This window comes from Lotus japonicus, chromosome 1 (genome assembly GCF_012489685.1).
Source record: "Lotus japonicus ecotype B-129 chromosome 1, LjGifu_v1.2".
NCBI classification, from domain to species: Eukaryota; Viridiplantae; Streptophyta; class Magnoliopsida; order Fabales; family Fabaceae; genus Lotus; species Lotus japonicus.
In genome coordinates, this window is record NC_080041.1 from 24,849,734 (window position 1) to 24,877,225 (window position 27,492).

At 34.1% G+C, this 27,492-nt stretch overlaps 2 protein-coding genes and 1 long non-coding RNA gene across 3 annotated transcripts; 1 reads left to right on the top strand and 2 right to left on the bottom strand.

Annotated features, from left to right (window-relative positions):
* Positions 1-2,683: 2,683 nt before the first annotated feature.
* Positions 2,684-10,169, bottom strand: LOC130734234 (sugar transport protein 5-like). The gene is made up of 4 exons (XM_057586576.1): positions 10,000-10,169; positions 8,029-8,348; positions 5,875-6,504; positions 2,684-3,256 (listed from the first exon to the last, which is right to left on the bottom strand). The coding sequence occupies exons 1-4, from the start codon at positions 10,136-10,138 to the stop codon at positions 2,813-2,815; spliced, it is 1,533 nt and encodes a 510-aa protein (XP_057442559.1). The 5' UTR covers positions 10,139-10,169; the 3' UTR covers positions 2,684-2,812.
* Positions 10,170-17,651: 7,482 nt separating this feature from the next.
* LOC130734235 (annexin Gh1-like) lies at positions 17,652-22,998 on the top strand. Its single transcript, XM_057586577.1, has 5 exons — positions 17,652-17,837; positions 18,171-18,316; positions 18,820-19,038; positions 19,692-19,904; positions 22,477-22,998. The coding sequence occupies exons 1-5, from the start codon at positions 17,762-17,764 to the stop codon at positions 22,771-22,773; spliced, it is 951 nt and encodes a 316-aa protein (XP_057442560.1). The 5' UTR covers positions 17,652-17,761; the 3' UTR covers positions 22,774-22,998.
* LOC130734236 (uncharacterized) lies at positions 20,233-22,481 on the bottom strand. The gene is made up of 2 exons (XR_009017840.1): positions 21,972-22,481; positions 20,233-20,535 (listed from the first exon to the last, which is right to left on the bottom strand). It is a non-coding gene; the product is annotated as an uncharacterized LOC130734236 (long non-coding RNA).
* Positions 22,999-27,492: the final 4,494 nt, after the last annotated feature.

Genomic DNA, 27,492 nt, shown 5'->3' on the forward strand with positions numbered 1-27,492 from the left:
TTGGGGACGTTGATTGAAAATTTGTTGCATGATGCCAACAAGCCATGGGTTCGAGCAATTACAGAAAAGTATCTTAAAAATAATACTGTGCTTCAGGGGAAATTCAAAAGAGGAGACTCATATGTTTGGAAAGGTATCATTCGGGCATTAGAACACTTGGGTGGCGGTTTTCAACCTCAGCTCGGAGATGGTCAACTGGCTAGGTACGGGGAGGCTTTGTGATCGTGTTCCGTTTGTGAATACACGCAACTTAAAGTTGCTGACTTATGGAATGGAGGTGTGTGGAATATGGATGCTTTATACACTGTTTTGCCACAGCAGTTAATTGCAGAAATTCAAAATGTTCAAGTGCCTCACTTACGCTCTCAGCCAGACTCTATTCGATGGATACACAACGCATATGGCAGGTATTCCCCAAGCTCAGCCTACTACACCATGGTACCACCACCGGTGGGGAACTTTGGCTCATGGAGAAGAATTTGGAAGACACAAGTTCCTGAACGGATTCGGTTCTTTCTCTGGTTACTAGCACATGGAGCGTTGCATACCAATGCCAAGCGTTGTCTCTCTCATCTCGCAGCAACCGCATCATGCTCCAGGTGCGACGCTGATGTCGAAGATGTTGACCATCTGTTCCGAGGATGTCCAGATTCTCGTGCTTTGTGGGGAAGCTTTAGGACGGTGTTGCCATCCATTGATGCTCATGTTGAGTTTCGGCCTTGGCTCGCGAATCTACTGGGTCACCGACATGCTATTATGGCGATTGCTATTTTATGGTGGTGCTGGCGGTGGAGGAACCAGAGGGTTTTTGATGAGCAGGGGCTTAATTTGAACCAGGTGTTGCGCTGCGTCCTCAGGGATGAAGCCCTTTGGCGCAACTTTTGTATTGCTCCGGTGTAGCCTGAAGTTCTAGCGATCCCAAGTACCTCAGCTTCCACACCCAGCGCGAACATAGTTGTTGATGGTAGCTGGAACCCCGTAGTGGGGAGGATGGGTTGTGTAGCGATTTCTGTGAGCCACAGTTATGATTCAGCCTTTCTTGCAGAAGTGCGAGCTATGGAATTGGAGCTCCGTCATGCTCAAGAGATAGGCCTCAGGTCTGTTTCGTGTTTGTCTGACTGCTCAAAGGCAATTCATGTTTTACAGCCAGGGGTGAACATAACTAGCTACTGGAACCACGAGGAAATTTGCCGGGTTCGTGAGCTCACAGCCAGCTTCCAGAACTTTAATTTGCTTAAGATTGATCAGGCAAAGAACAACACCGCTGACAAGTTAGCTCGAGAAGCTTGTCGTCTAGGGTCCCCTCTCCAAGTTTGGAAGCAACCATCTTCCTTTGTTTATGATTCTATGTTCTTAGATTCTCTTAACTAGTTTTATTTTACTGTTACTCTTCCTCTTATAACAAAAAAAAAACGGAGGGAGGAGATCGACGATTTCCGATAGCCGTGGAGGATGGGACTTCAATATTCTTGGAGCTTTGGCATTAGGTAGTTAACTTGTGCATCAGACTGTATGGAGGTGGTTCGCGTTTTACATGCACCAGTGGTGGTAACGGTTAGATGAGGGATAAAATTCTAGAGGTTCGAGAATGGTTGAGCAAGGATTGGAGTATCACATTTGTCCATATCCCGCGGTAACGGAACAATACAGTGGACTATCTTGCTAGGAAGGAATCGCGAGAAGCGGCGGAGCACTAGGTTTGGATACAACCGTCGTCGTTTATTTATGCGTCATTGTATTTAGACACCAACTTTTTATTTTTCTTCCTGTTTTTCATTCCTCTTGTAAAAAAACAAAAAGTTAGTGAAATTGAGTGATTCAGTCTATCTAATTTCTTCTTTACAAAAAAAGAAAAAAAGTTAAAAGTTAAACGAGAGGTAGAATATCATAGTAAACTAATTCGTTGTTTTTTATTTCCTTCATTTTTCCATCTTGACTACTACTCTAGAGCTGTAAGCAATGTTCGTCTTTGTCACCTTACAAGTTACAAGTATAGGTATACTATCATAAGAAAAATAAACATGGTCAACAAGTATACCACTAACCACAAGATATTCTTCCGCATATTTTCTAATGCAAGCTTGTTGTAACGTAAAAAACAAAAAACAAAAAAAACCACGAGAGGCCCTCCTTTCTCATCTTATGCATATATTACTTCAAAATGGGTCTCCATCAGCTCACATATCACAAGATTACATATACACATAACTTTTCACATAATTATTCAATTCATGTTCAAGGGCATAAACAATTGGAGGTATTCTCTATTTGCCAATTGAGTATTTCTTATAGCTATAACAACTAGGTCTTGGTATTGAAAATGTAGAAAGGACACAGCCAAATAACTCCTAAATCCTGAGCTTTGAAAATCCAATAAAGAAAAAAAAAAATCTCAACGCAAGAAGAAAGGAAGTCACTCACACTTTGATTAAAGGCCAAGGTATATATACCTGATACAGCCATAGTAGAGAAGTTTAGAGAACGAAGAACAACTAAATTTGAAGTTCTGTGGAGGTAGGGTCACATGAGGGCGCGATAAGTATATAATCACAACCTTAAAATTTAATACAATGTAAGGCGAGGATAGTGAATAACTCCTAGAGTAACCTGATCTCTTCTCATATATAATGTAAAATGTACCATTAGATGTACACACCCTGCACTGTAGTAAAGAAAACTAAGATGCAAAGAAACATAAGTTCCTTTAGTGAAATAATGTACGTACACCCTCCATGCTTAAATAAGCGTTTCTCATTGTACATAACTGTATTTCTTTTGCTTGCCAACAAGATCCCAAACATGTACTCATAACTCATGTAAGATTATGTTGGTTAACTTGCTCTTTAACAACAAACTGGCGCCAATACCAGTGGTCGCCCCATATCGTGTGCATTGAATCCAAAGGAATCCCTTTGGTCTCAGGTAAGAACAGAAAAACAAAGAGTGTGCTCACTGCAATCCAACCCGCATAGAATAGGAAAGACCCGAACTTAAAGTGACACAGCATTGTCAAGAATGTCTGGGATAAAATAAATGTGGCTAAGAACTGCACAGCAATTGCTATGCTTTGCCCAGTGGATCTAATTTTTAAGGGGAAAATCTCACTTGGAATTAGCCAACAGAGGGGGCCCCATGAAACACCAAAACCTGCTGCGTAGAAGCACATTAGCACCAGTACCAGTATTGCGTAGCCTTTTGACATGTGCTCTGTACCATGTACCCCTGTCTCCAGTGCTAGCACAACAGCTACCGCAATCTTTACAATCATCAACATTAGTAGTAGTTAGTAAAACTCTAAAAGTGCATTATAGGCTTATAGCATATACACTTAATTTTGCCAACCTTAATTAAGGCCATTATACGCTAAGAGACCCCTCTAAAGTTCAAGGTCAGTTTGAAAAAGAAAATTTATGTTTTTTTCGATTTCATATATTTTAATCTTGTTAAAGAAAAAAAAAACATTCCAAAAACATTCAACACATAAAGGATCAATTTAACCTTTTGATTTTAATCCGATAAGTTGGCATTGGTAGGGTTATATGAAATGTTAATGATATGGTATTAGGATGTTTTTCTAAATATTTAGGTGTGGCATGTGCCTTTGCGGCTAGGGTTTAGCTCCTCTAAAGTGAGTGGATCACATTAGAGGGTAAAGTAATTCATCACAGCCATTAATAGTGATTACCTACTTTGAAAAGTCATTAAAGCAACTCAATCAAATGTTGTGATGACTTACTTTACCCTAAGTCTCTTTCTTTGAGGCTAATTTCAAGTTATCTTAAATTGTTTTTTTCTTTTTCTGAAAGGCAAAAAGTATAATCATAGGAGGCACAAGGGGTGCTTCAACCCATTACAAGAACAAGAAGAAAGCAAAGGGACACTAATTTATGCCCAGCTCGCTGCAGAAAAAGAATAAATACCATACCTGCTTCAACTTATGCTCTAACACCCCCCCCCCCCCCTCCCCATAAAAGCTCTAAGTTAACCCCAATACAATTCACCCCGGAAGCAATCAAACGCTACCAAGACCCCACAACGAAACTATTGACACACAAATAAATCAAATGAATAGTGATCACCTACAAGGAACGATACATGATCAATGAAATAATCAACACAAAAACCTACTTCGGCAATACCCTTAAAAATAATCTTAAATCCAATAATTCCCCTTCAAAAAATAGTCACCCCAGCCACCAGTGAACAGTTTGAGATGCTCCCAGCCAAACCAGCACCTTGCTGGAAATTCACACCCAACTGATTTCAAGAGACCCGAAACAGCAGATATATACCTTCTTCCTTTGATCTACATACATTTTCCCATTTTACCCAAGTTATTGTCTTCTCTCGAACCCCTCTACCCACTGGTTAGCAACACTTTTGGCAATTTAAAGAAAAGAAAGATAAAAAGGTGGAATAGAAGATAGAAAACTCCTAATAAGACATACTTTCCCTCTTCCCTCCAAAGGATAACATCTTATGCTTCCAAGAAGAAAGTCTCTTTATCAATGTCTAGTGTCTGAATCATTCATTCCCGTATACCCAAATATACCAAGAGGATCTCCATAATATCAAAGAAAACCACTGAATTTCATTTGTCCCCGATGATATTCCTGCTAATTTTCTCTTAAAGAAATTCACCTTTAACCTGGACATTAATTCATAATACCTCAATACACTCTTCATCACCAACACATTTTGAGTAGAAGCCTCCCTACTATATAATGTGTCATCTGTAAATTGAAATAGTTATATCTCCACTCCCTCACCACCAACTTTAAACCCTTTAAACAAGTTTAAAAACTAACAGTTTGTCTCACCATTCTACTTAAACCTTCTGCCACCTTCAAGAATTAAAAAAAGAAATCCCAAAGGAACCCCTTCTTTCAACCCTCTCTCCATAGTAAACTTAAGAAAAGATGAGAAGAATTTATTAAATGCAAAATCAATATCAATACAACATACAAAAACAGCCTATTTCATAACCAAAATTGTACTGTGCATTAAATTACACGAAACACCACAATAGCATTTGATATTTGCCCACCAAATGCCAACAACATACACTGACAGGTGAATCCTTTACAAGTATAAACCACCCTAACAATTTTTCAATTAAGAACTGGAGCCCCCATGTTAATTTTGCCCAAACATAGAGAAACCAGCAGCATGTGTTGTGTACTGTAAGTTCATTTTTTTTAAGTGAATTTGGGTTCCCTAATGTAAGTTCATTTTTTACACCGTTATAAAATATGAAAATGAGAAAATAGCATATCTTGAGGCACTTTCGCCCTCATGGACTATTGCTTGTGTAACATGACCTATTTGGAAAGGTTGTTCCCAGGGCTTTTTCCAAGGATTTATCATGGAAATCATTTCTTTTCTTACTAAAAAAAAATAACATATGAAAGTTTAGTAGACTTGCAACTCTAGCTGTGTAGTGTGTCATGTCAATCTACTTATGTTGTCAGCTTGGGAATATCCTTAGGGATTAAGGCCCCGTCGGGAAACACAGCTTAATTAAGCGCGCTTATGACATAAGCGCTTATTCATAAGCTATTTTAAAATATTTATTGAAATAAATTGAAAATAAGCTATATATAAGCATAAGCTCTTTTTCATAAGCTATCCTGTGTAGCTTATGAAAATAGGCTCAAAACAGCTTATGGTTGCATAAGCTCTCCCAAACACCGGCATAAGAGCTTATGCTATCGGTCAGATAAGCTCAAATAAGCTCTTCCAAACGGGGCCTTAACAACTTCAAATTAACTGGATTAACAATGTTGTTTATAAAATCACTATCTTAATCACATGAATTCAACTAATATGAAATTATTTAACAACTTGAAGCAAGTAAGAAATTTGGTAAATTACCTCACAAACAAACATTTGAATGCCACCAACAATGAACAAGAATCTTCTTCCAAACCGATCAACAACAGAAGTAGACACCAAAATAGAACCAAGGTTAACAATTCCCAATATAATAGCTGAAAGCAATGCAGATTCATTGCCAAACCCCACAGATTGAAACAGATTAGGCGCATAAAACGCCACAATGTTGATCCCAGTAAGCTGCTGAGACAAAGGAATAGCAAACGCCATCACCAACTGAGGCCGATACTGCTTCTCAAAGATCGTCATGAAACTCTCCATCTCCACCGTTTTCGAAACCTGAGAGGATCGAATCACGTGGTTCAGTTCCGGTTCGATGTCGGTGGCGGAGCCTCGCGCTTTGCGCAGCGCGTGTCGAGCTTGGTCGATCTTGCCGCGGTCGACTAAGCTGCTGGGAGTGTCGTGGATGAGGAGCGCACCGAGGGTCATGATGGTGGCGGGGACGACGGCGAGGCCGAGGGAGACGCGCCACCCCCATGTGTGGTTGGCGGCGGCGTAGTTGATGCAGGACGCGGCCACTACGCCGGTTCCGACGAAGAATTGGAAGCCGGTGTTGAACGCGCCTCGCCATTTTGGTGGAGCAATTTCCGATAGGTACAATGGCGTTGCCTTTATTAGTGGGAAAAATCAAACAACACAAATTAGAACACAAATTTTATTATTTTTGAAATAGTTTATTAATTTTCTAATTTTACTTTTTTAAAATGTATTTTTATCTCTTTTTATTGAAATTTTTAAGTGGACAATTATTATGAAACAATTTTTTTTCTCTAATACTATTTTAATGGCAGAAGGAATAAATATTATTAGGGTTTGAATGTTTAATAACTATATATTATATACACACATTGTAAATAAATTTTACATTCGTCATCTTGTTACATTATAATTAAATTAAAAATACAGAAAATAGAGAAACATTTGCATTTCCTTCTCAATAAAAGAATAAAAGAGTTATTTAATGATCCTAAAATACTTGGATTAAACCACCGGAACTCTAAGTTGACTAATAATATTTAAGTTAAATGAGCTAGAAATTTCACTTATCTTAAATATCTTTAGTTTACCTAGGACTTGAGTGATTAAGTCATTTAGACAAGTTCGAATATAAATATGGATTAGATTTGATTATTGTGTTTAACATTAAACCAAGACTTGGTTAAATTGTTTATATGTGCACATTTTTTTCATCTTTCAGTTTCTATTATTTTTCTTTTTCATTTGTGGAAATATCAATTTCGTTACTAAATAATGATTTGGACTGTACCAAAAAGAATGTTTTGGACTGGTTCAGTCATATTGGGCCGAAGTTCGCTGTGGCCATGCGATGGTTTAGCCCATCATCAAATTACTTGAGGACAATAATTCGTTAGCAAAATATTTCCTCCTCTTTGACCAATAAAAGATAATTTCCCTCTTCAATGCGGTGCTGCTAGATGGAAGAAGGATCTTATCAACGTCCATGAATGATAAATTCTAATAGGATAGATCAAACTGCCGAATCGGAAAAATTGGGTGCTATCATAACCTTTGGGGATAAACTCTTCGACCAAAAAAAAAAACCTTTGGGGATAAACTTCTATGATTGCACACTAATAAAAAATTAATTTGTAAATCACTTTCATTGTACTATTTTTAAACTTTCTATTTAAGATAGTAGAACAAACAAATTTTTAAACATTAAAGTTCTTTTAAGTGCAATGGAAGCCTAATCACACTTCCTACTACTGAAAAAGAAAAAGTTGAAATGAGTGAAATACTCTTGTTTCTGTAACTCAACCAATTGTTAACTCAATTGAACTATAAACCAAACACGCGTTTTATAAGATGAAATTTGAGTAAATTATAAATTATAAACATTATAAGTATAATATAACTGATTGAGCAATGATTAGAAGTTTGAATAAATGTGTAAAGTATAACTAAAAGAGTTTGATTAACTATTATGAAATGACAGTTTAATTTTTTTTTATAGTCATGCAATTAAAATTCATGTATTTACCTTGTCATAATCAGTTTTAAATTTTGAAAAGTTAAAATGAAAGGTAAAGATATATGATTAAAAAAGTAAACTCTTTTCAACGTCGGTGCATATATATTAAATCCTTATTATGAATGGTTAACTTTACTCACTTGATTAGTGAAACCGACCCCAAGACCCAGCAAAATACGACCCAAGATGAGCATGACCTTGTTTTCAGCAGCACCATTGATAGCACCACCAGCAAAAAAGATGCAACCACCCAAGATCATGGTGTTTCTCCGACCCAACGTTGTGGTGACTCGGCTGGCTAGGAGAGTAGACACTAGCCCCGCTAAATAAAGGGAGGATGTGAATAATGTCAAGATCTCGCTATCATACACACAATACATGTTTGTTTCGGCGCTTGCAGCCTTTTTCAACACATCTAGGAAGAATTTTTCGAGAAATGGTTTCATCGTAGTGACACCTCCTGAAATTTACACATACCTTAATTAAATTAAAGGAAATTGCAACAAAATATATACGTACACAACATCAATTGTTATGATTTCAGTACAAGTATAAGAGTCACTAGAAATGCAATATCATTAATAACTTCAATGCACTTGCATATTAAATATTTATTACTTATTTAGGACCGTTTTCCATGTTATATTTCTTTTTTTTTCTTTAACGTGTAATTTCACAATTATTCAAATCTCAGTTTTTCATGGTCATTTAGACAACTCTAATTAAATTATCAAATTATTAATTAATTTTAAAAAATTTACATTTTTTTTTTCATATCTCAATTATGTCAAAATGATTTATTTTTATGTTTGTTTTTCACATTATATTTTTTTAAACAAAACTTTATTTAATGAGAAATAAAAGTATAAGGACAAGCCCCACATAAAGGAAATACTTACATGAAGTCAAAGGATCTATATAAGAAAAAAACATGAAGTCAAAGGAGGACCCAAAGAGGATTGACTTCAAGTTAATTTCTTTTTAATTTCTACTTTTATACTAAGATGAAGGTAATTTTAACTTTTTAATTTCTCGTCAAAATTAATTATGAAGGTAAATTTGAAAAAATTAAAGTGTTAAATACTTTATATATATTAGAAGTGAATTATATATTTAGCTAGAGATAAATATTTCCAGGAAAATAACTTGTAAATACAAACAAGTGGTACAATTTTTATCACATTTTTCACCTTTCCCCTTTTTTTAATCTCCCTTCTTAAGACTGAATAGTTTAATCAGCCAATTAGTCTTTAAAGACTTGTAGAATCACTTTGATCATCATCTCACAGAAACATTTGATATTTATAATTTAGGGTCCCTATAGTTTACTTTAAATTATAAATATTAATCCGTGCAATTGTGCAAGTAGCATACAAGTAGACTAATAACAGAATTGTCAAAAAAGAAGACTAATAACAGTGACAGCAAGAAAAATGGTTCACCTTGTGGTCCAAATATTACTAAGATAACCAAAAGTTAGTTGCATGACGAATGGGTAGTGACAAGAAAAAAAAATTGATTACTAGCTGGTCCAAGTAGTGTGATTACCTAACGATCATAGCTTGAAAAAACGTCCCCCAACTACTACCCTTTGGTTTCTCTTTCTCTTTCTGAGTACGAATTCAATACCAGAAAAGGAAACCCACAAAACGTAGGATATTGACATTGTTTAATTACACTACCAAAAAATAGCTCTTCAATTCTGCAATTATTGCTAGCTAGTAGCAACCCCTTATTATTCTGTTCTTGATTTCCAAGGACCCAAAGCATACCTTATTATGAAAGCAAATTATCATGGCTTCTCAAACTAAGGTATTCTCATATTTGGAGACTAAATTTTCGTGTGACAGTCAGTGCACTAAACGGTCACCGATTGAGGCTAGCCAAATATATTTATCCATTCACAAATAAGTATAACATACATAAATTATACTAATAAGGATCCAGAAAGATGGGCAAAAATTGGAAGAGCACAGAGGGATTCAAGGTACAAAACTATGAGATGCAGAGTACACAAGAAATTTGGTGACTAATCAGCTCACATTTCTTATATTGCACCCTAATATTCACTGCAAATTACTTTATAAAAATGAAATTTGAAGAAAGTGTACCTGAAATTCCGATGTCATAACCGAAAATGAGTCCACCGGAGGCAGCAACAATGCAAGTGATGACAACTGAGATTGTAATTTTGCCGCTGAAGCCGCCATCATTGGCTGAAGAATCAGCGGTGAATCCCCCAACAGCCATTTTGGTGGTTCAGTTTCAGTTCTCTGTGCACCTATAGTGTGAGGAAGTTCATGACCTTTTATATGAGCATGGCAACAAATTTATAGACTGGACCACTGAGGGATCTGCGGGGCCAGCATCTATTTTCTTTATTAATTTTTAAAATTGTAGATTATTTTGTTTCCATTTTCTATTTAGTATTTAATACCCACAGTTATATATGTTACCATTTTTTTTCTGTCATGATAATTGATAATACAGTAACCATTTGATAAAAACAACAACAAATATCCCATCGTATATTACACGGTTACATCTGTAAAATATAAAAATTAAATTATTACTTATTTTTAAGAGAAATTTAATTTTGAAAATCATTTCAAAGATAATGAATGAATTTTTTTTAAATGGGAAAAATAAACCAACAGACTACACAGCTAAAATATTCCGGACATAAAAGGGACAACAATGTCAGGAGGATTATCAAAGTAAGTAAAAGCACACTGCTAAGAAGCTCTATAACCCGCCAAGCAGTCCACTGGCCTATTGGCCTCCCCTGGAATGTGACGAAGCCTAATGTCCCACTCATGGGATAGCAAGAGATGAAATGTTCATGAACAATAGAACTTTGAACGCTAGAAATAAAGCATATAGTATATTGTGCTAATTTATTTTTGGGTAAACGGTGAAATTAATCCATGATTTTATAAGCGAGTTTGATTTTAGTCTATTTGAGAAAAAATAACGTTTAGTGACAGTTATTTTTACAGTTACTGACTATTTTTTACCGCAACTAAACGTTATTTTTCTTCAGAGAGACTAAAATCAAACTGGCTTACAAACTCAGGGATAAATTTCACTATTAACCCTTTACTTTTTAAAGCCCTAACACAATTTCACCGTTAACCCTTTATTTTTTAAAGCCATAACACAATTGAAGGCCTAAGGCTATGGCTTCAATTTTCTATGGCCATACACGACCCTTATTATACATTGAGCACATAACTGATAAAATGTTATAACTTGTTATAACTTATAAGCAAAACCAAAATGTAATCACAATAATATGGTAGAAATAGAATGTTAAATCTAGTAAGGTAAGCAATCTAACGTACGTCACACACAATAAAAATCCTAACATAATAGAACAAGAAGTGTTAGAAAATAACACAGCTGAAGAAGTAAAATAAACTAGGAGCGCAATCAACAACACAAGAATATAACGTGGAAACTCCAAAACCGGAGAAAAAACCACGACCGTTGTCAAAACCGACAACCAGAGAATAAACACTATGTGAAAATTGTTACAACACATAGACTTCACTCTCAACCACCCCATAGCCCCAGTACACCCACACTCTCCAAAGTAAATATTTGAACTACATCTCACAATGCTCTAAAACAAGAGCATAAGAGAAAAAGAAAACACAAATATAAACTTAAAGTGTTTTCAGGTACTACATCTTTGGTGTTTTGGTGTATTGAAACAAGGAGCTTGAGATCCCTATATATAGTCTTGGATCCTCCCACCCCTCACTAATCTAAGCGATGTGGGACTTCTCCAAGATGCATAACTTGATCTTTTTTCTCCTTCATTAGCAATGTGAGACTTACATTGCAATCAACCCCAACAAGAAGAACATCGAAACTGGGTTGAGAAACCAGTAACAAAATAAGTAGAAAACTTACACAAGGTGGCAATAACCAGTGGCGGAGTGGCCATCGCCTCCCCAAAAATTTCAGAGAAACTCACAATGCCCCTTATGCTGTATGCATTAGTTATATATATTGGTACAGAAATTTGCTTGTCAACAAGGTGTTTGAAACTCCCATATGCTCTTCCAGATTCTTTTCTGTCTTCACTTGCTTCTATTCCACTCTTGGTAATTTTCCTCACCATCTATGGCCTAGTTTCTGCCTAACAATTTCACATTTTCCACCCAATAAGTGTCACCTCCACTCCGGTGGCAACCTTTCTCTGATCTGAGGCGTGAGAGCTTTTTTGGGAGAATTGAAGAACACGAGACACAGGGAGCGTGAATGCTAATCACTAATTTGTGGGTTGTGATTTTTGTTTTCATTAAATGTATGGTGAGAATGAGAGGCACGAAGCTTAATTGGTTTTTTTTTGAAATGACAATATATTAAATCAAGCTACAGGAGGCATAGAAGCCAAAACATCTTGCGCAACCAAACGAGAAGCATAGTCCGAAACTTCCTCCACCCACACTACATCTGTGTGAGTGTAAGAGTTCCTGGCTAACAGATCAGCTAAAGCATTGCCAGAATGTCTTACAAAAGAAAACGAAAAAACATCAAAACCATAACTTAAAGTGCGACACTCGCTAACAACAATATCTAAAAAAGAAACACCATCTCTACTTGTCTTCCACCCATTAAACAATTGCAAGCAATCAGTCTCAAACTCCATCCTCCTAAAGCCTAGCTCAATAGCCAGCTGTAGAGTCCATCTAAAGCAACCTGCCTTGGTCAACAAAGGTGAGAGAGATGCAACTGGGTATGCCGTAGCCGCCGCCATAACCTCTCCCTCGAAATCACGCGCCACCATCCCATAACCTCCTGGATTTCCGTCCATAAAAGAAGCATCAAAGTTCCCTTTGATTATTTCTCTTGCTGGCAGCTTAATTTGTGAGTGGTAATTATTTTTTTTCATTGATGTGTGGTGAGACAAGAACACAAGGAAGTAATTAGCTTTCTTTATATTAGTTTTTTTTATTTAATGTAAATTATTAATTAGAATGAGTGAATTATAAAAAGTCTTGAAAAATAACTAATAGTTTTAGTTTTTTTTCATATAACTACCAAAAAAAGTTTTTTTAACATATCTTGTGTCCACAGTCATAATCGCAAACCACAAGAGAGGATTGTAAAAGCTTGATTGATGCCACTCTTATTTTGGCCCTCCCATAAATATTGTCCAAGCCCTGCCACTGGCAACACCAGATCACGTTTAAAGATAGGGGCTGAAGTGGAAAATAGTATAATAACTATGGGTAAAGATGTAAATTAATATAAGATATATATATATATATATATATATATATATAATGCGTTCGGTTCTGAAAAGGAGAACCAAATCTAAACGAATCTAATGAGAAAACAACCGTTTTTTCGATTTTCAGGGTTTTCAAGTTTTTGATCTTTTGGTTCGGTTTTAGCGATTTCGTTCGGTTTAGTTTAGTTTTGAACACCCCTACTCAGTATTTTTGAATGAACATCTTTTTACCCGAATCACTTTCGACCACCGCACCACCACCACCACTAGAATTACTTCCTATCATTATCCACCACCAAATTGGTTGCACCCTCTTACCCGATCTTCACACCAAGACTAGTACGTATTATCGGCAACCTTGTCCATATTCCGCGGAGGACTCAGCAAGGTTGGTGGATGCCAACCATCCGCTAGGGTGTGGTCATCGACGATAACTTATGGGGTTCTTTGATGGTGATGGCCACTTGGCTGATAAGAAGTGATGCATTTAGAAGTTAATTAACGACGATCGTCACTTGGTTGTTAACCACCGTGGCAAATGTAGTGATGGGAATGAGAGTTTATTTTTCTCCACATAGCTAGGTGCCAATGATCTAATTACCTGATGTGCTCATGGTCCAAAAGATGAAGGGAGCTTCTCAGCCAGAGAATGGATGGACAATCAAGGTTCGAAGTAGATAGAATGGTGGTGTGATTTTGATGGTCCTCTATTTGGTTTGTTTTGCCGGAGTCAATTGAAAAAAAACTCTGACGCTCAAGTTAAGAATGGTCGAGTTGAGTGTAAGTATATAGTCACTAGTATTTTTTACCCGTGCGTTGCACGGGGGCATTATTTTTTATTTTGTACTGTGTTTTTTAATGATTTTTTTTAAAATTATTTATTCGTAAGTAAAGGAGAAAAAATAATATTTTTTTGTGATAATTAGATTTTTTTGTCGAATTGTTAATTTATGTTTTCGATTGTGTTTTTTTTTTCGTCGGCTTTTTTATGAGTGTATTTGATTTTTTTTATTTGTGTTGTTTGTCCTTGTTTATCTAATTGATGCTTTTGATTTATTCTTTTGATATAACAATTTTATTTTACTTTACAGATAGAAGAAGTCTTTTTTATTTGTAAGATCTTATTTAATATTATGTTTGTCTTTTTTAGTTTCATAACTCATATGAAATAAATAATAATATACTTATTTAAAATAATTTTTTGAAGTTAATATAGAAAATTATAGACTAATTAATATTAATGGAGGAAGTTCAAAGAGAAATATATAGGGAAGATTTTTTTTATTGAATAGAGGAAGTTTATTGCAGCTCAAATCATAGCGCGCAATTAGCCTTAGTTTAGCAGAGGGTGTTTCTTGGGTTCTAGTGGGAGCTTGGGTATCTTTAGGGAGTTTTTTGACGATTTGTGAGGGCTTTAAGATAGGTTTGTATAGACTTTGGGTATCTTGGGTTGGTTGTTATATTTTTTGGGGTTCTTTTTGTATTTGCTGACTTTTGCTCCATTTGGAGGAGGGTGTATATCCTGTCCATTTCTTCATCAATATGGTTATTGCTTTCGAAAAAAAAGTTTATTGTTAGTATTAGTTATTACTTGATTAATGATTTAACAAATTTAAACTAATAAAGTGTGTCTTATTTCATAACTCATATAAATTCAATAATATATGTGCTTAAATATAAATTTTGTACTTTGTTAGTATTAGATTTTGCTATTCTTTATCAAGAAAATACGTTTTGGAAAAAATTATAATTATATTAACATTGATATATAAACTGGAAAGTAATAAATATTTAAAAAATAAATAATTCATAGTTTTTTATTTGATTTCAAATAATTCATAATTTGTTCATATTAAATCTAATATGAAATAGGATGAAATCAAGTTAAACCTGTCTAAATAAAATTTCCACAATTTAAGTAAATTTGGACCTACCCATTTTTTTAGAAAAAATCAGAGAAGTAGTAAGCTATAAATACTTATTTATGGAAATGGACATCTAAAAGTTAGGTTAGAAGAAAGCTTGCATATATGCAATATGAATTTTGGAGATTGTGAGTATCCGTGGCTATTTAGGAGAACGATGCAAGAGTACAATAATAATGAAGAATGAAAAAAATAGTAAAAATTAACATAGTATTAGGGTAATTCATTTAAGGAAGCAATATTAGAGGTTAAGTCATATGGATTATTGTTGTTTAGAAGATGCAGTTAGTTGTCTTATGGTACTATATGTCTTTTCTTTTAATAAATAAATTAGCACTATAAACATTGATTTCTTCATAGATGATCGACTACATGACAACGATGTCAACTATATGAAATAGTACAAAATCATATTTTGCTGTAGGATTAGTGTCACTTGTAGCCTCTTCCGTTTTTTAGATGCCCATTTAAGTAATCTTGTATTTGTGCTTTGTGACTCTAAATTTCTTAGCAGATACTTGAACCATAAAATTCTGAATCGCATAAACTTGTCCTACACATAGTGTGTCACTAAACTGTGGCATTTGACTTCGGTTAATGGTTGCATGGATCTGCAATTGCGTTTTATTTTCAAGATGAAAAACTATAATTTTAAAAATTCACATTTGTTATGGTAACAATAAATAGTTTGAATTAGGTACCATGAAAGTAAGGAAAACAAAGAAATCAAAATACATGTTCAACGATTAAGAGCAATTCAATACTATTAACAATTCGAGGTTTTTTCAAATCTCTTGTTTCCCACACATGGAGCACACAAACTTTAATCTTCCATTCGATCTTTCCTGCGAAAATATTTGGTACCTTGTGCGAAGTTTGAGTCATTATACATAATCAAAAGTTGAGCAAATCAAAGAGAAAATAATTTTTAAGGTGTTTCAGTTTTACATGATGGAATCACATTGAAGATCATCATGAAATAGCTATTTTGGAGATTACCCATCTTCCGAAAGAATTAATAAACAGATATATACAAATGAAACTTTTCTAACTTTCTTCACTCGCTTCAAATTGTCATTGTATCCTTTATAAGCAAAAAAAAAAAACCATGAAGAACAATCTCATTCATAAGCAATTTAATTTTTAAGAAAGTCAAAATTTAAACATAGTATCCAGCTATGGGTTCACATATTATTTGATGAACTCACCAACTAAAAGAAAATGACTCAAAAACGGTCGTAACTATCCTCAAGCAATTTTTTTCTTAAAACACAATTGTGAATTTGAGCTTTTTTCTCCCACCTGGGATTACATGGATCCTTCTTTGCAAAATATTTATTTCACCTACAATATCATAATCTGACATTCAATTTAAGAAAGAACTCATAATTAATTAAACCAATCTGAATAAAACAAAAATGAAAGAAAACCATAATCCCTTAAAAATATGAATAAAACAAAAATGAAACCAAAGAAATAACATTGACATTATCACAGCCTCCCAAGAGAAGAAGACGTTGAGGGAAAACATATTGAGTTAGGAAATTGAAATAATCAAATGACTGAAGCAAAGTGACTAAGTCATACCTTCATGTCGAAAAATCGGCTCAGGTTTGTGGAGGGCTGGTAGAACTATGTTTCTCTGTTGCGTGTGTGCTGTGATGTGAGGAAAGCTTGTTGAAGAGATTTTATAGGGTGATAGTTGAAGTTGAAGAGGTAGGTGATAAATGATCAGGTGGAACTTGAGAAGGTGGAAAATGAAGAAACAATGCCAACCTATTTGATCTTAGGAATGCCCATTAAATACAAAGTAAATTCGTTGGATGGTGGAAAGATTGTTGAAGCCCAAAAGGTTGATGAGAATGTGTAACTTTTGAATGTGGAAGAGGAAGAGGCTAGGAAGAGAAATTAAACGGTCAAGATTGAAAGTAATAGATGGCCAAGATTTCGTCTTTGATTATTATACTGAGATTTACTGAAATATCCATGAGTAAACTCTAGTTCATGTACAATGATTTATTGAATTCCCGTTTTACCCTCCAAGTTGCCAAAACTTTCCCTTTATATATAGTATAGATATAGATAGATAGATAGATATAGATAGATAGATAATATATGTAACATGATTTATAAAGGGGGACATTTCCATGACCTCATATTTGTCACAATTATGAAGACATATGTCGTAATTTGATGGAGACCAAGATATAATGGGACAAGTGGTCAAGCAAGTTAGGATTTGGCTCAATCTTTAATGGTAACATTTGAATCAAGCAATGAGCTCTCCCATCCAGTGAAGTGAGGTTGTCACCTTTTTAGGCTGAGGGTAAAGGAGTCCGGTTCAAAACATTTTTTTTCTTTCATCTATTTTCCACTCAAAAGAGAAGAGGGTGTTGTGAATGAAATATTTGTATTTTCCTTATCATTATTGCCTTGGATCCACCATTTCCCTAATGCCCATAACACCTTGCTTAATGCTTACCGACAACTAAAATAAAATCAAATTTCCCACTTTTTTTTCCAAAAGGGAAATCAGGATAAATTGTGACCGACGTGGCAAAGTCTCACAATGGGCATCTGCATGTGTAGGACACCTTCGTTTGACTATAACAGCACATGAGAACGATTGATGTCCCCTCTATAATGCGTTTCCGATTCTTCTCACACAAAACAGAGCAAGTCTGAAACAGAGAAGAAACAACAATGGCAACACTGAGAGTCCCTCAAACTCCTCCCCCCGTCGCCGATGACTGTGAGCAGCTCCGAAAAGCCTTCTCAGGTTTCACCATTATTCAGATCATGTTTATACTATTGATTCGTGAAATGATCAAGTTTTTTTAACAAAAGATAGAGAATAATGGATCTGTTTTAGCTTAGTTGTGTCCTCTGTGATTGTTGTGATTTCTCTTGTTCACTTAGAAATTAGAATCCTGTTGTGAGAATTATGCAGTTCAAATTATTTGATTAAGCTTGTTTTCATAGTAGTTTTGGAAATCATCCTGTTCATGTATTGTTTTGGTTTTGGTTTTGATGATCTTGTGTTGTGTGATATTTCATTTGTTTTGATTTTTCATGGCTTTCAAGTGCATCAAGTATTCTAATGTGATTGCAGGATGGGGAACTAATGAGGATCTGATCATATCAATCTTGGGTCATAGGAATGCTGCTCAGAGGAAGCTGATCAGGGAAACTTATGCTGAGACTTATGGAGAAGATCTCCTCAAGGCCTTGGACAAAGAGTTGACCAGTGACTTTGAGGTACAGGAATAGAGTTTTTCCCAGTTCATAGTTGAAGATTAGTAGTTCAATTGAGTGAAATAAGATCAAAGAAAAGTGTAGGTTGAATAATTATGAAAGATCTGACTAAATCTAAAATATGTCTTTAGATATAATTTGTGAAATGAGTCACATCATAGTTTCATTTGATCCAACTTAGCTGGAAAAACCTTTATTGTAGTTGTTGTTGATACTTATGGATGTACCTGTACATACTTAGATGTGTACTATTTAAATGATTGTGAAACACATCACACTGATTCTATCTTCAAGTGTAAGTTTTGGTTAGTTGAAATCTAAATTCAATTTGTATAGTTAAAACCTAGCTTAAGGGCCAACTAGCCAAGAAGACTTAATAAGCTGATTCACTGGGTCTGTGTGACATGATGTCAAATTGTTTCGTAATGAAAACTGATTATAAAACTAAATGCATATTATTTTGAGTGTATGAAACTGATATGCACTATGAATTTTCTCCTCACTAGAGGCTGGTTCACCTTTGGGCACTTGATTCCGCTGAACGTGATGCATTTTTGGCAAATGAAGCAACTAAAAGATGGACTTCAAGCAATCAGGTGCTGGTTGAAATAGCTTGCACTAGGTCCTCTGAACAAATGTTTGCTGTGAGAAAGGCTTATCATGCTCTTTATAAGAAGTCTCTTGAGGAGGATGTTGCTCATCATACAACAGGGGACTTCCGGAAGGTACTGATTCTTTACCATAAACTTGAACAAGTTTAAATAAACATTGAAGAATCATGTTGCTTGTATGCATAATTCTTGGCTTATAAATGGTAAATATATAGCATATCTTGCAAAATATATTCCCCTTAAATGGTCTCTCAAGAGTGTTTTTTAGCGGATTAGCAATGGTTAGGAGGTTAGTTATATATTGTCATTGCCAATTATTGTTCTTATCACTAACCATTAATCTGATCCTGTACAATATTCTTATCATTTTGTTTTATCATATTAGATCAACTGATGTCATTTTCAGGGATTATGCATTGCAATATGATCCCTTTGCGTTAGGGATGTAGTCCAAAATGCTGACTGAATAAAACTATTCGATTTGTATTCGTATAAATTGGCTTGTGATTTGTTCCATGGCCTCTTACTTAATAGCTGCATACTGATCACGCATGACTCAACGAACCTTGGCAATATTGATTATCCTCAACTTTGGCAAACTGACCAAATGTAATAACATGATTTTATAATCATGAACTGAATGTTTATTTTCTATTTGATAATGGAGAATTTGATCTAGATTGTAAATTTCTGAAAGCTACGCTGAGTTTTTATGTTACCCTCTTTACTTCATAAGGTCAAAATCATCTAACATTTTGTTTTTCTAGCTCCTCCTACCTCTCATGAGTTCTTACCGATATGAAGGAGATGAGGTCAACTTGACTCTGGCAAAATCTGAGGCAAAATTACTGCACGAGAAGATTACAGATAAGGCTTATAATGATGACGACCTCATCAGGATTTTGGCTACAAGGAGCAGAGCCCAGATTAATGCTACTTTGAATCACTACAAAGATGCATTTGGAAAAGATATCAACAAGGTACATATTGCATGGCTTTCAAATTGTAACATGTTATCTAATTTACTTCATTTTCATCTCATTTTGTTGCTCTATAGTAACCATGCATTTTAGTTGTGCACCCAGCAGCACATGTAACACCCCCCTTTTTTCCATTGTTTTATTTAAAAACGTTTATCAGAGTTTAAACACATATCAAGGGAGTATTACACTTCTTCACGAAAACTCATTAAAATTAACACTGATTGTGTTTGAAAATTTATAAGTTCATATGCTTTTCAAAGAATGAATTATTTCTGCCAATGAAATTTCTAAACCAGTCAGATAATCCTAAGATGCATAAAATCACTTATTTAAATAGGTTTATCTTCCATGATATTCCAATAAAATTTATCATACTCAAAACTGAATTTCATAGGCACATCGGCCATCAACAGTACGACATCGCCATAATTTAGAAAATTATTCAACAACTTCCATAAGGAGAGGTTATAATTAATCCTCTCAACATAAATGTAAAAGTAACGTAAAATATCTACCCAGTGTTACATTACAGAGCAAGACACTTATTTTATTATAATAATAATAATAATAACATAAGCTAAGACTCTCCGAAGTTACTCCTCATGAGCCACATCTCTACCTCCAATACCTGAGCGATGTCGCATAGAACATCATTCCAACAGAAGGGTAAGAACTTACATTGTATAAAATATAGCATAACAAAGAGCAAGTAAACTATTCAGATCCTACTTTATAAACTTTTCACCTTTTCTTTAAAATCTGAGTGATTATAATATTTTCTCTCAAGATAGTTTCACAATTCTTATTAATGTTTCAGAAAATTATAAGCTTAAAGAAGAATAATAATTCGACTTTACCACAACAGCAAAACAATTCACCAACAAATCACCAAACACATAAAACCACTGAAAACGTGAAACTTAGTGTGTGAGACTCTAATGTATGCATGTGGTACCAATTGTTAACCTTAGCGGTATCACCGCGTCCACTCCAGACAGTTAACCACCAATGAAGCCCACTCCAGACTTCCAGAACCACGCCAGTTCTGGGACAAACCTCAGTTTTCCGATGAAAACCAACACGTTGCCTCTTGACTAAATGAAGTGTATTTCGTGCAAAAACTCATAAATTAAAACATGCAATTTGAGACCACTCCAGCCCCAAATATATAACATATTTTCTCACCAAATTCCATAACGGAAATCACACCAAAATTGCACAAAATAACACTTCAATACAATTATCAAATCATTCACTATTCCACTGACAAAATAGCAACACAAAATCATTAAATGTCTCATATCAATTACTAGAATCAGTTTCAGAATCAATCCCAAAAATAAGCAGAAACATAGCAAACTTGCATATAATCCTGGTACTAAATGAGCTGTCCAAAAATTATGAAAATTTTACCAAGCATAGCCTTATACGTTAGCTTTCATATAAAATTGGTTTCACCCAATTTGGAATTCTGTAGAGGGAGTTATGCTCTCTACAGCACAGGCTGTTAGGGTGTCTGCGAGCAGAAATAGAATTAACTTGCAGATAATTCTGGTATTGAAACAGCAATCCAAAAATTATGAAAATATTACCCAATATAACCCTATGAGATAGCTTTCATACAAAATTAGTTTCACTCAATTCGAAATTATTTAGAGAGAGTTATGCTCTCTACAACACAGGCTGCTAGGGTGCCTGCGGGCAGAAACAGAATGAACTTGCAAATGATTCTGGTATTGAACCAGCAATCGAAAAATTATGAAAATATTACCCAACATAGCCCTATGAGTTAGCTTTCATACAAAATTGGTTTCACTCAATTTGGAATTCTGTAGAGAGAGTTATGCTCTCTATAACACAGACTGTTAGGGTATCTGCGGGCAGAACATAACAGAACCCAATTTTCCCCAGAACCTCAATTTCGCTCAAAATCAATTTTGCTCACCACATTTTAACACTCAACACTGTCTCTCAATTCTGAATTTTCAAAGAAGATGGGGTTCCTTCATGTTAAACTCAACCTTTGTTATTCTACAATTATACAAGGTAAATTCAAACCCTTACCTTCTATGACACCGGTACAAAGCCTCCTTGACCCTTTTCTTCTTGAAGATCAAATTCTAGGTTTTCTCCACCTTTTCTCCTCTCCTTCACCTTTCACGTGTTTCTTTGTTCTGCTGCTTCTCTAATCCTAATTTTCTGATTTCTTTCTTTTTAATTCTCTCATAACCCTTAAATAATCTTACAATGGGCCCCACTCCCAACTACTCACTTAAAACCTAAAACCCTTATTTATCTATATCACATAATAACTTAATTATCTAATAAAATCACTTAATGACCTTATCATCTAATTAAATCACATAATCACATATTCATCTAATTAAATCGCATAAATTATCAAAATACCATATAGCATAATAATAATTAAGATAAAATAATAAATAACCTAATAACGAAAAGTGGGGTGTTACAGCACACACTGAATTTGAATTGAAATTTTAGAAGCACACTCAGGTAGCTTTTGGAGTAGAGTTGGGCCTAATCCGAATTCTAATGAATGTGACAGGACCTCAAAGCTGAACCGAAGGATGAGTACCTGTCTTTACTGAGAGCCACTGTCAAGTGCTTGGTCCGTCCTGAGAAGTACTTTGAGAAGTTTATTCGTTTGTCTATCAACAAGCGAGGAACAGATGAAGGAGCCCTTACAAGAGTGGTTGCCACGAGGGCGGAGATTGATTTGAAAATCATTGCAAATGAGTATCAAAGGAGGAGCAGTATCCCTCTTGATCGCGCCATCATCAAAGACACCAACGGGGACTATGAGAAAATGCTTTTGGCACTCTTAGGACATGAAGATGCTTAAGATATTCGTATCTCAACATCCTTTGTGTGTGAGGTTTTTTTTTAAAGCTGTGTGTGAGGTTGTGCTTATTGCAGAGGTACTATATATTGCTGCTTTGGTTACATGTTGCTGTTTTTTCGGCTGTGGTTATCCTCCTATGTTAAATAAATTGCCGATATTAGCACATTTGCGTGGTATATTGAATCTTAAGAATTGATTGAGTGCCAAGTCTGTCCTTTTGTTTCATGTTTTTCTATTAGGTTTTGATACATCCACAATTCACAATACCCCACTTATCTTCCATATCATTTCACACCCTTACTCTTCCAATATATTTTTTCTTTTCCTAATATATCATTCATCATATCACTTATTTATCTTTCTTTTATTCCTATATCTATGGTGGTCGATATAATTTTTTTTCTTCTCTATTCCTTCTGTTTTTGTGCTTGTTGATTTGGTGTACATCTCTATTCTGTTTTGTGTATTTTCTAGTTAATATCTTTTTACTTCAACTCTAGTCCTTCTAAAATATCTTAATCACATAGTATCTCTTCTTCCTCCCCCTTCTTTTTCTTCCTTTATAACCACCACCACACCTCTTCCTTCCCCCTCATCCACCCACCGCCAGACTCACCCTACACTTCAAAATCTCACTTTTCATCTCCCTGTTACCATATTGGAACCCCCCACACATCTGAATCCGAAATGACTCACCCGGCTAATTTAATAGAGAATTCCAAAAAACAATTAATACCTGCAAAATGCCAACCTTCGTTTTCAGTTTTTATTCCAGACCATACCACTACAAATTAATAGGATAAGGTACAAATTTGGATTGCCATCAAACTGCCCCACCGACAATGAATTATGCGGGATGAGTTGGACTAACCTTTAAGGTGAGGGTTGGAAAACCCACCCCACCATTGTTAGAGCATCAATAATGGAGATTTTAAGTTGGATATTAAAATAAAATCTGGGCCTAACAAGATCGCGCCATTGGAATTATCATTATCTTAAATAAAATAATTTTTGTTCCTCTCACATTCAGTATCAAAATTCAATAAAACTAGTATTTTGTACCCGCGCGTTGCACGGGGAATTTGTCTATTGTATATAAAACATCAATCAATATTTTAAATTATAAAAAATTTAAGATACTAAGAATGTAAGAACAATCATAATAAAGATGTAGATATTTAAAGAGCATAAATTCAGACACTCAATTCCAATGCTTTGTAAGCATATACTGAATTAACTAATATAAAGTGGCCAAAAAGATAAACTATCATTAAGACTTATTTTTGCTTCCAGATGTTGCATATAAATTATATCAAAACTTATATCTCTATGCTCGTTCCCCTTGTATGAACTTTTAATTCTTTAAACATAAATAAATATAAATTATATATGTACTAATGTTTTTTAATCTCCGCACAAAAAAATTTATCATCAAATTGAGAGTTGGCCAAAAATAAAAACATGATATTGTGTTGAGAAGGAGAGGAGGGAGGAGAAGGTTGAACTGATAGGAAGGGGTGATCTCTATGTTGTTTGCGTTTCTCTTTCAGATTAGGGTTTTGTTACATATGAGTCTTTTTTATTAGACGTGAAAGCTACAGGGCTGCACTTTTTTTTGACATTAGAGTTGCACCTCTTTCCAACATAGTAATAAAAAATATAAAAGAATAGTTTTAACTTATACGAAACATTTGATAGCATTTTTTTGTGTTAATTTTTAAACAATCCTCTAAAACTACTTGAAATCAATTTGAATATGTGATATTTAAGGTAAATATAAATTTAACTTCTCAGTTAAAATTTGGTAATTATTTAATATCAATTTTTGTAATCTACTATATAATTTTTTTAAATGATATATTTAATTTATAGCGGCTATACCGGTCAGACCACAATTCAACTACGATTGATCTAATGAACGGTGAACAAATTCCCTCACCGATTTGATCAACGGTCCAGTTTTAGTAACCTTGTTAATCGGTCTGATTATATGAGATTAAATTTGTGATTCTTGTGTTTTGTTTGTAAAAAAAAAGTTATAAAAATTATGCACACCAACTGTTTGTAAAATGTCCCCTTTAAGTTTTGACCTTCAACAAATGAGTGTTTTCTTAGGTTGGGCTGCTACTTCATTCTTGTTTTGTTTATGTTTTTTCTTTGCACATTTTTTAGTTGATAAAAATTAAAATTTTCTTACAAATTATGTTCCTTTATATCTTAGTCCCCATTTTCTGAAATTCATGCCTCCATTCCTGCTTTCTAGTCAAATAATATACAACATTAAGCTACCATTTAATAGTTAGATTGTCATTATATTATGATGCATCACCGACTAATAAACTTGGAAGAAAAGAGCAAAGTTATTCTGACACAAAAACACAGTTCACTGAAAATTTGTCTTTTAATCAAAAAGCCAGGATTAAATATAAAATATGATACAAAACCTTCTATATTCTACAACTAAAAGAAACTACTCGCTACAAATACCTAAAAAATTCTCACATCGAACCTGAATCAGAAACTCACGACTCACACGAACTTAGATTCTTCTTTCTTCTCTTGTCAATTATTGGGTTCTTATAGTTTCTTCTCGTTAGGATTCTCTTCCTCCTACTCAGAAAGAATAAAGAAATAAAATGAAAACATAAAATAAGAACCCAAATAAATATTGATAATCCAAAGCAAGAAGAGAAAGAGTAGAGAACTGAATACCTTGAAACGCGAGATGGAGATTTGACTCATACAGGAAGACACCGCAAGCACCTTCTTTTCGAAAAAAAAGCTCAGGGCAGAAGATGAATTAGTTTCAATTGCAAAATTCATATAAGGAACATTTGAACAAATATATCAAAAGAGGATGAGGAAAATAATCTAATTACTCAACAACATTTATGTCAAACACTTACACAATTATCAACACCACATGAAGCAAGTTGCATACTCGAGTGATCTTCCTCATTTTTTCTCTATGTCAACCGGTTCACAATAGAGGCATATAGGGGAGGAGATGACTGATGCAGTATTAGTAACGAGTAATATAGGTAAATCTTAAATAATTAAGGCAAATCTTTCAAAATTTCAAAATTTTATGAAAGAGTTTATCAGATTAAAAATTACCTTTAAAAAATCGGTTTCCAGGTTTGTTATGGCTAAATTTTAGGTGAAGAAAAAGTTTATTTTTAGAGTATTAATTAAATTTTATGTTATTTTTATTGAATTTTCGAATTTTTATTTAATTAAGGAATTTAAGATAAATTAAGATAAAATCAAGAAATAAACAACCCAAATCCTAATCAAATCTAAAATTTAAAAAGATAATAAATAAAGATAGATAAAAACTACAAAAATCTAGCAAATCACAATAAAAACTCATAAAATCCTGAATTAATTAAAAATCCGAAAATTTAAAAAAAAATACCATAAAATTTAATTAATACTCTAAAAATAAATAATAAGATAAATTAAGATAAAATCACGAAATAAACAACCTAAATCCTAATCAAATCTAAAATTAAAAAATGTACTAAATAAATATAGATAAAAACTATCAAAATCTAGCATATCATAATAAAAACTCATACAATCCTGAAGTAATTAAAAATCCAAAAGTTCAATAAAAATTAATTAATACTCTAAAAATAAATCAAAAATAAATTAAGATAAAATCAAGAAATAAACAACTTAAATCCTCATCAAATCTAAAATTTAAAAATGTATTTTTTTTTTTAGAATTAACCTGAGAATGACACGTGGGTTTTTTTTATGAGAATGACACGTCACTAAGAATTAACGTGAGAATGACACGTCACTAAATCAGCCTGATAGAAGTTCTTCTTTTCTAATATACTAGTGTTTTTTACCTGCGCGTTGCACGGGAAATATGTCTATTGTATTTGATACATTAATTAATACTTTGATTATTAAAAATATATTAAACAACGAATGAAATAGAAAAGTCATAATTGATGAATAAAGTGGAGATAAAGACTTCTCTTCTAAGCCCGATTGAGACCAAGAGGAACTCGTTTCACATTCTTCGTAAATATGAAGATGATAACACAAATCATAGATATAAAGAATTATCAACATATTAATCTTAAAAAAAATTAATGTGATAGTAGCACAAATCAGGATTGTGTAAGATATATCATAAAGTATAACATTATTGTGTTTATTGCAACTAAGTAGGGATGACAATGTGTAGGTACTATAGTACCATCTCCATACCCGCGTTTTAAAAAATTACATGTACTCGTCTCCATACTCACGTGGGTAGCAACTCGAAGCTCCCCACCTTTAGAAAATTCAATGTCATTACAGGAAGCTATCCATCTTTGCCAAAATCTAAATCTATGGATGACAATGGGTCTCAAAATCATAGGGTACCCGCAAAAAATACCCACTATGGGTATGGTAAAAAACCGCTAAATGGGTATGAAGTTGAGTATAGATAATTACCCGCAAAAAAATAGTGGGTATGGGTGCGGGTATGGGCACTATAGTACCCAACCGGCCCATATCCGCACACATATGTTATTATTATTATTATTATTATAATTATTATTTGGGAATATATTAAAAAATTAACTTAAGCTATAGCTTTCAAACTCACTCTTTTTAAAAAAAAGTTTGGATATATTAATTAATACTCTAAAAATAAATAATAAATTAATTAAGAAATCAAGAAATATACAATATAAATCCTAATCAAATCTAAAA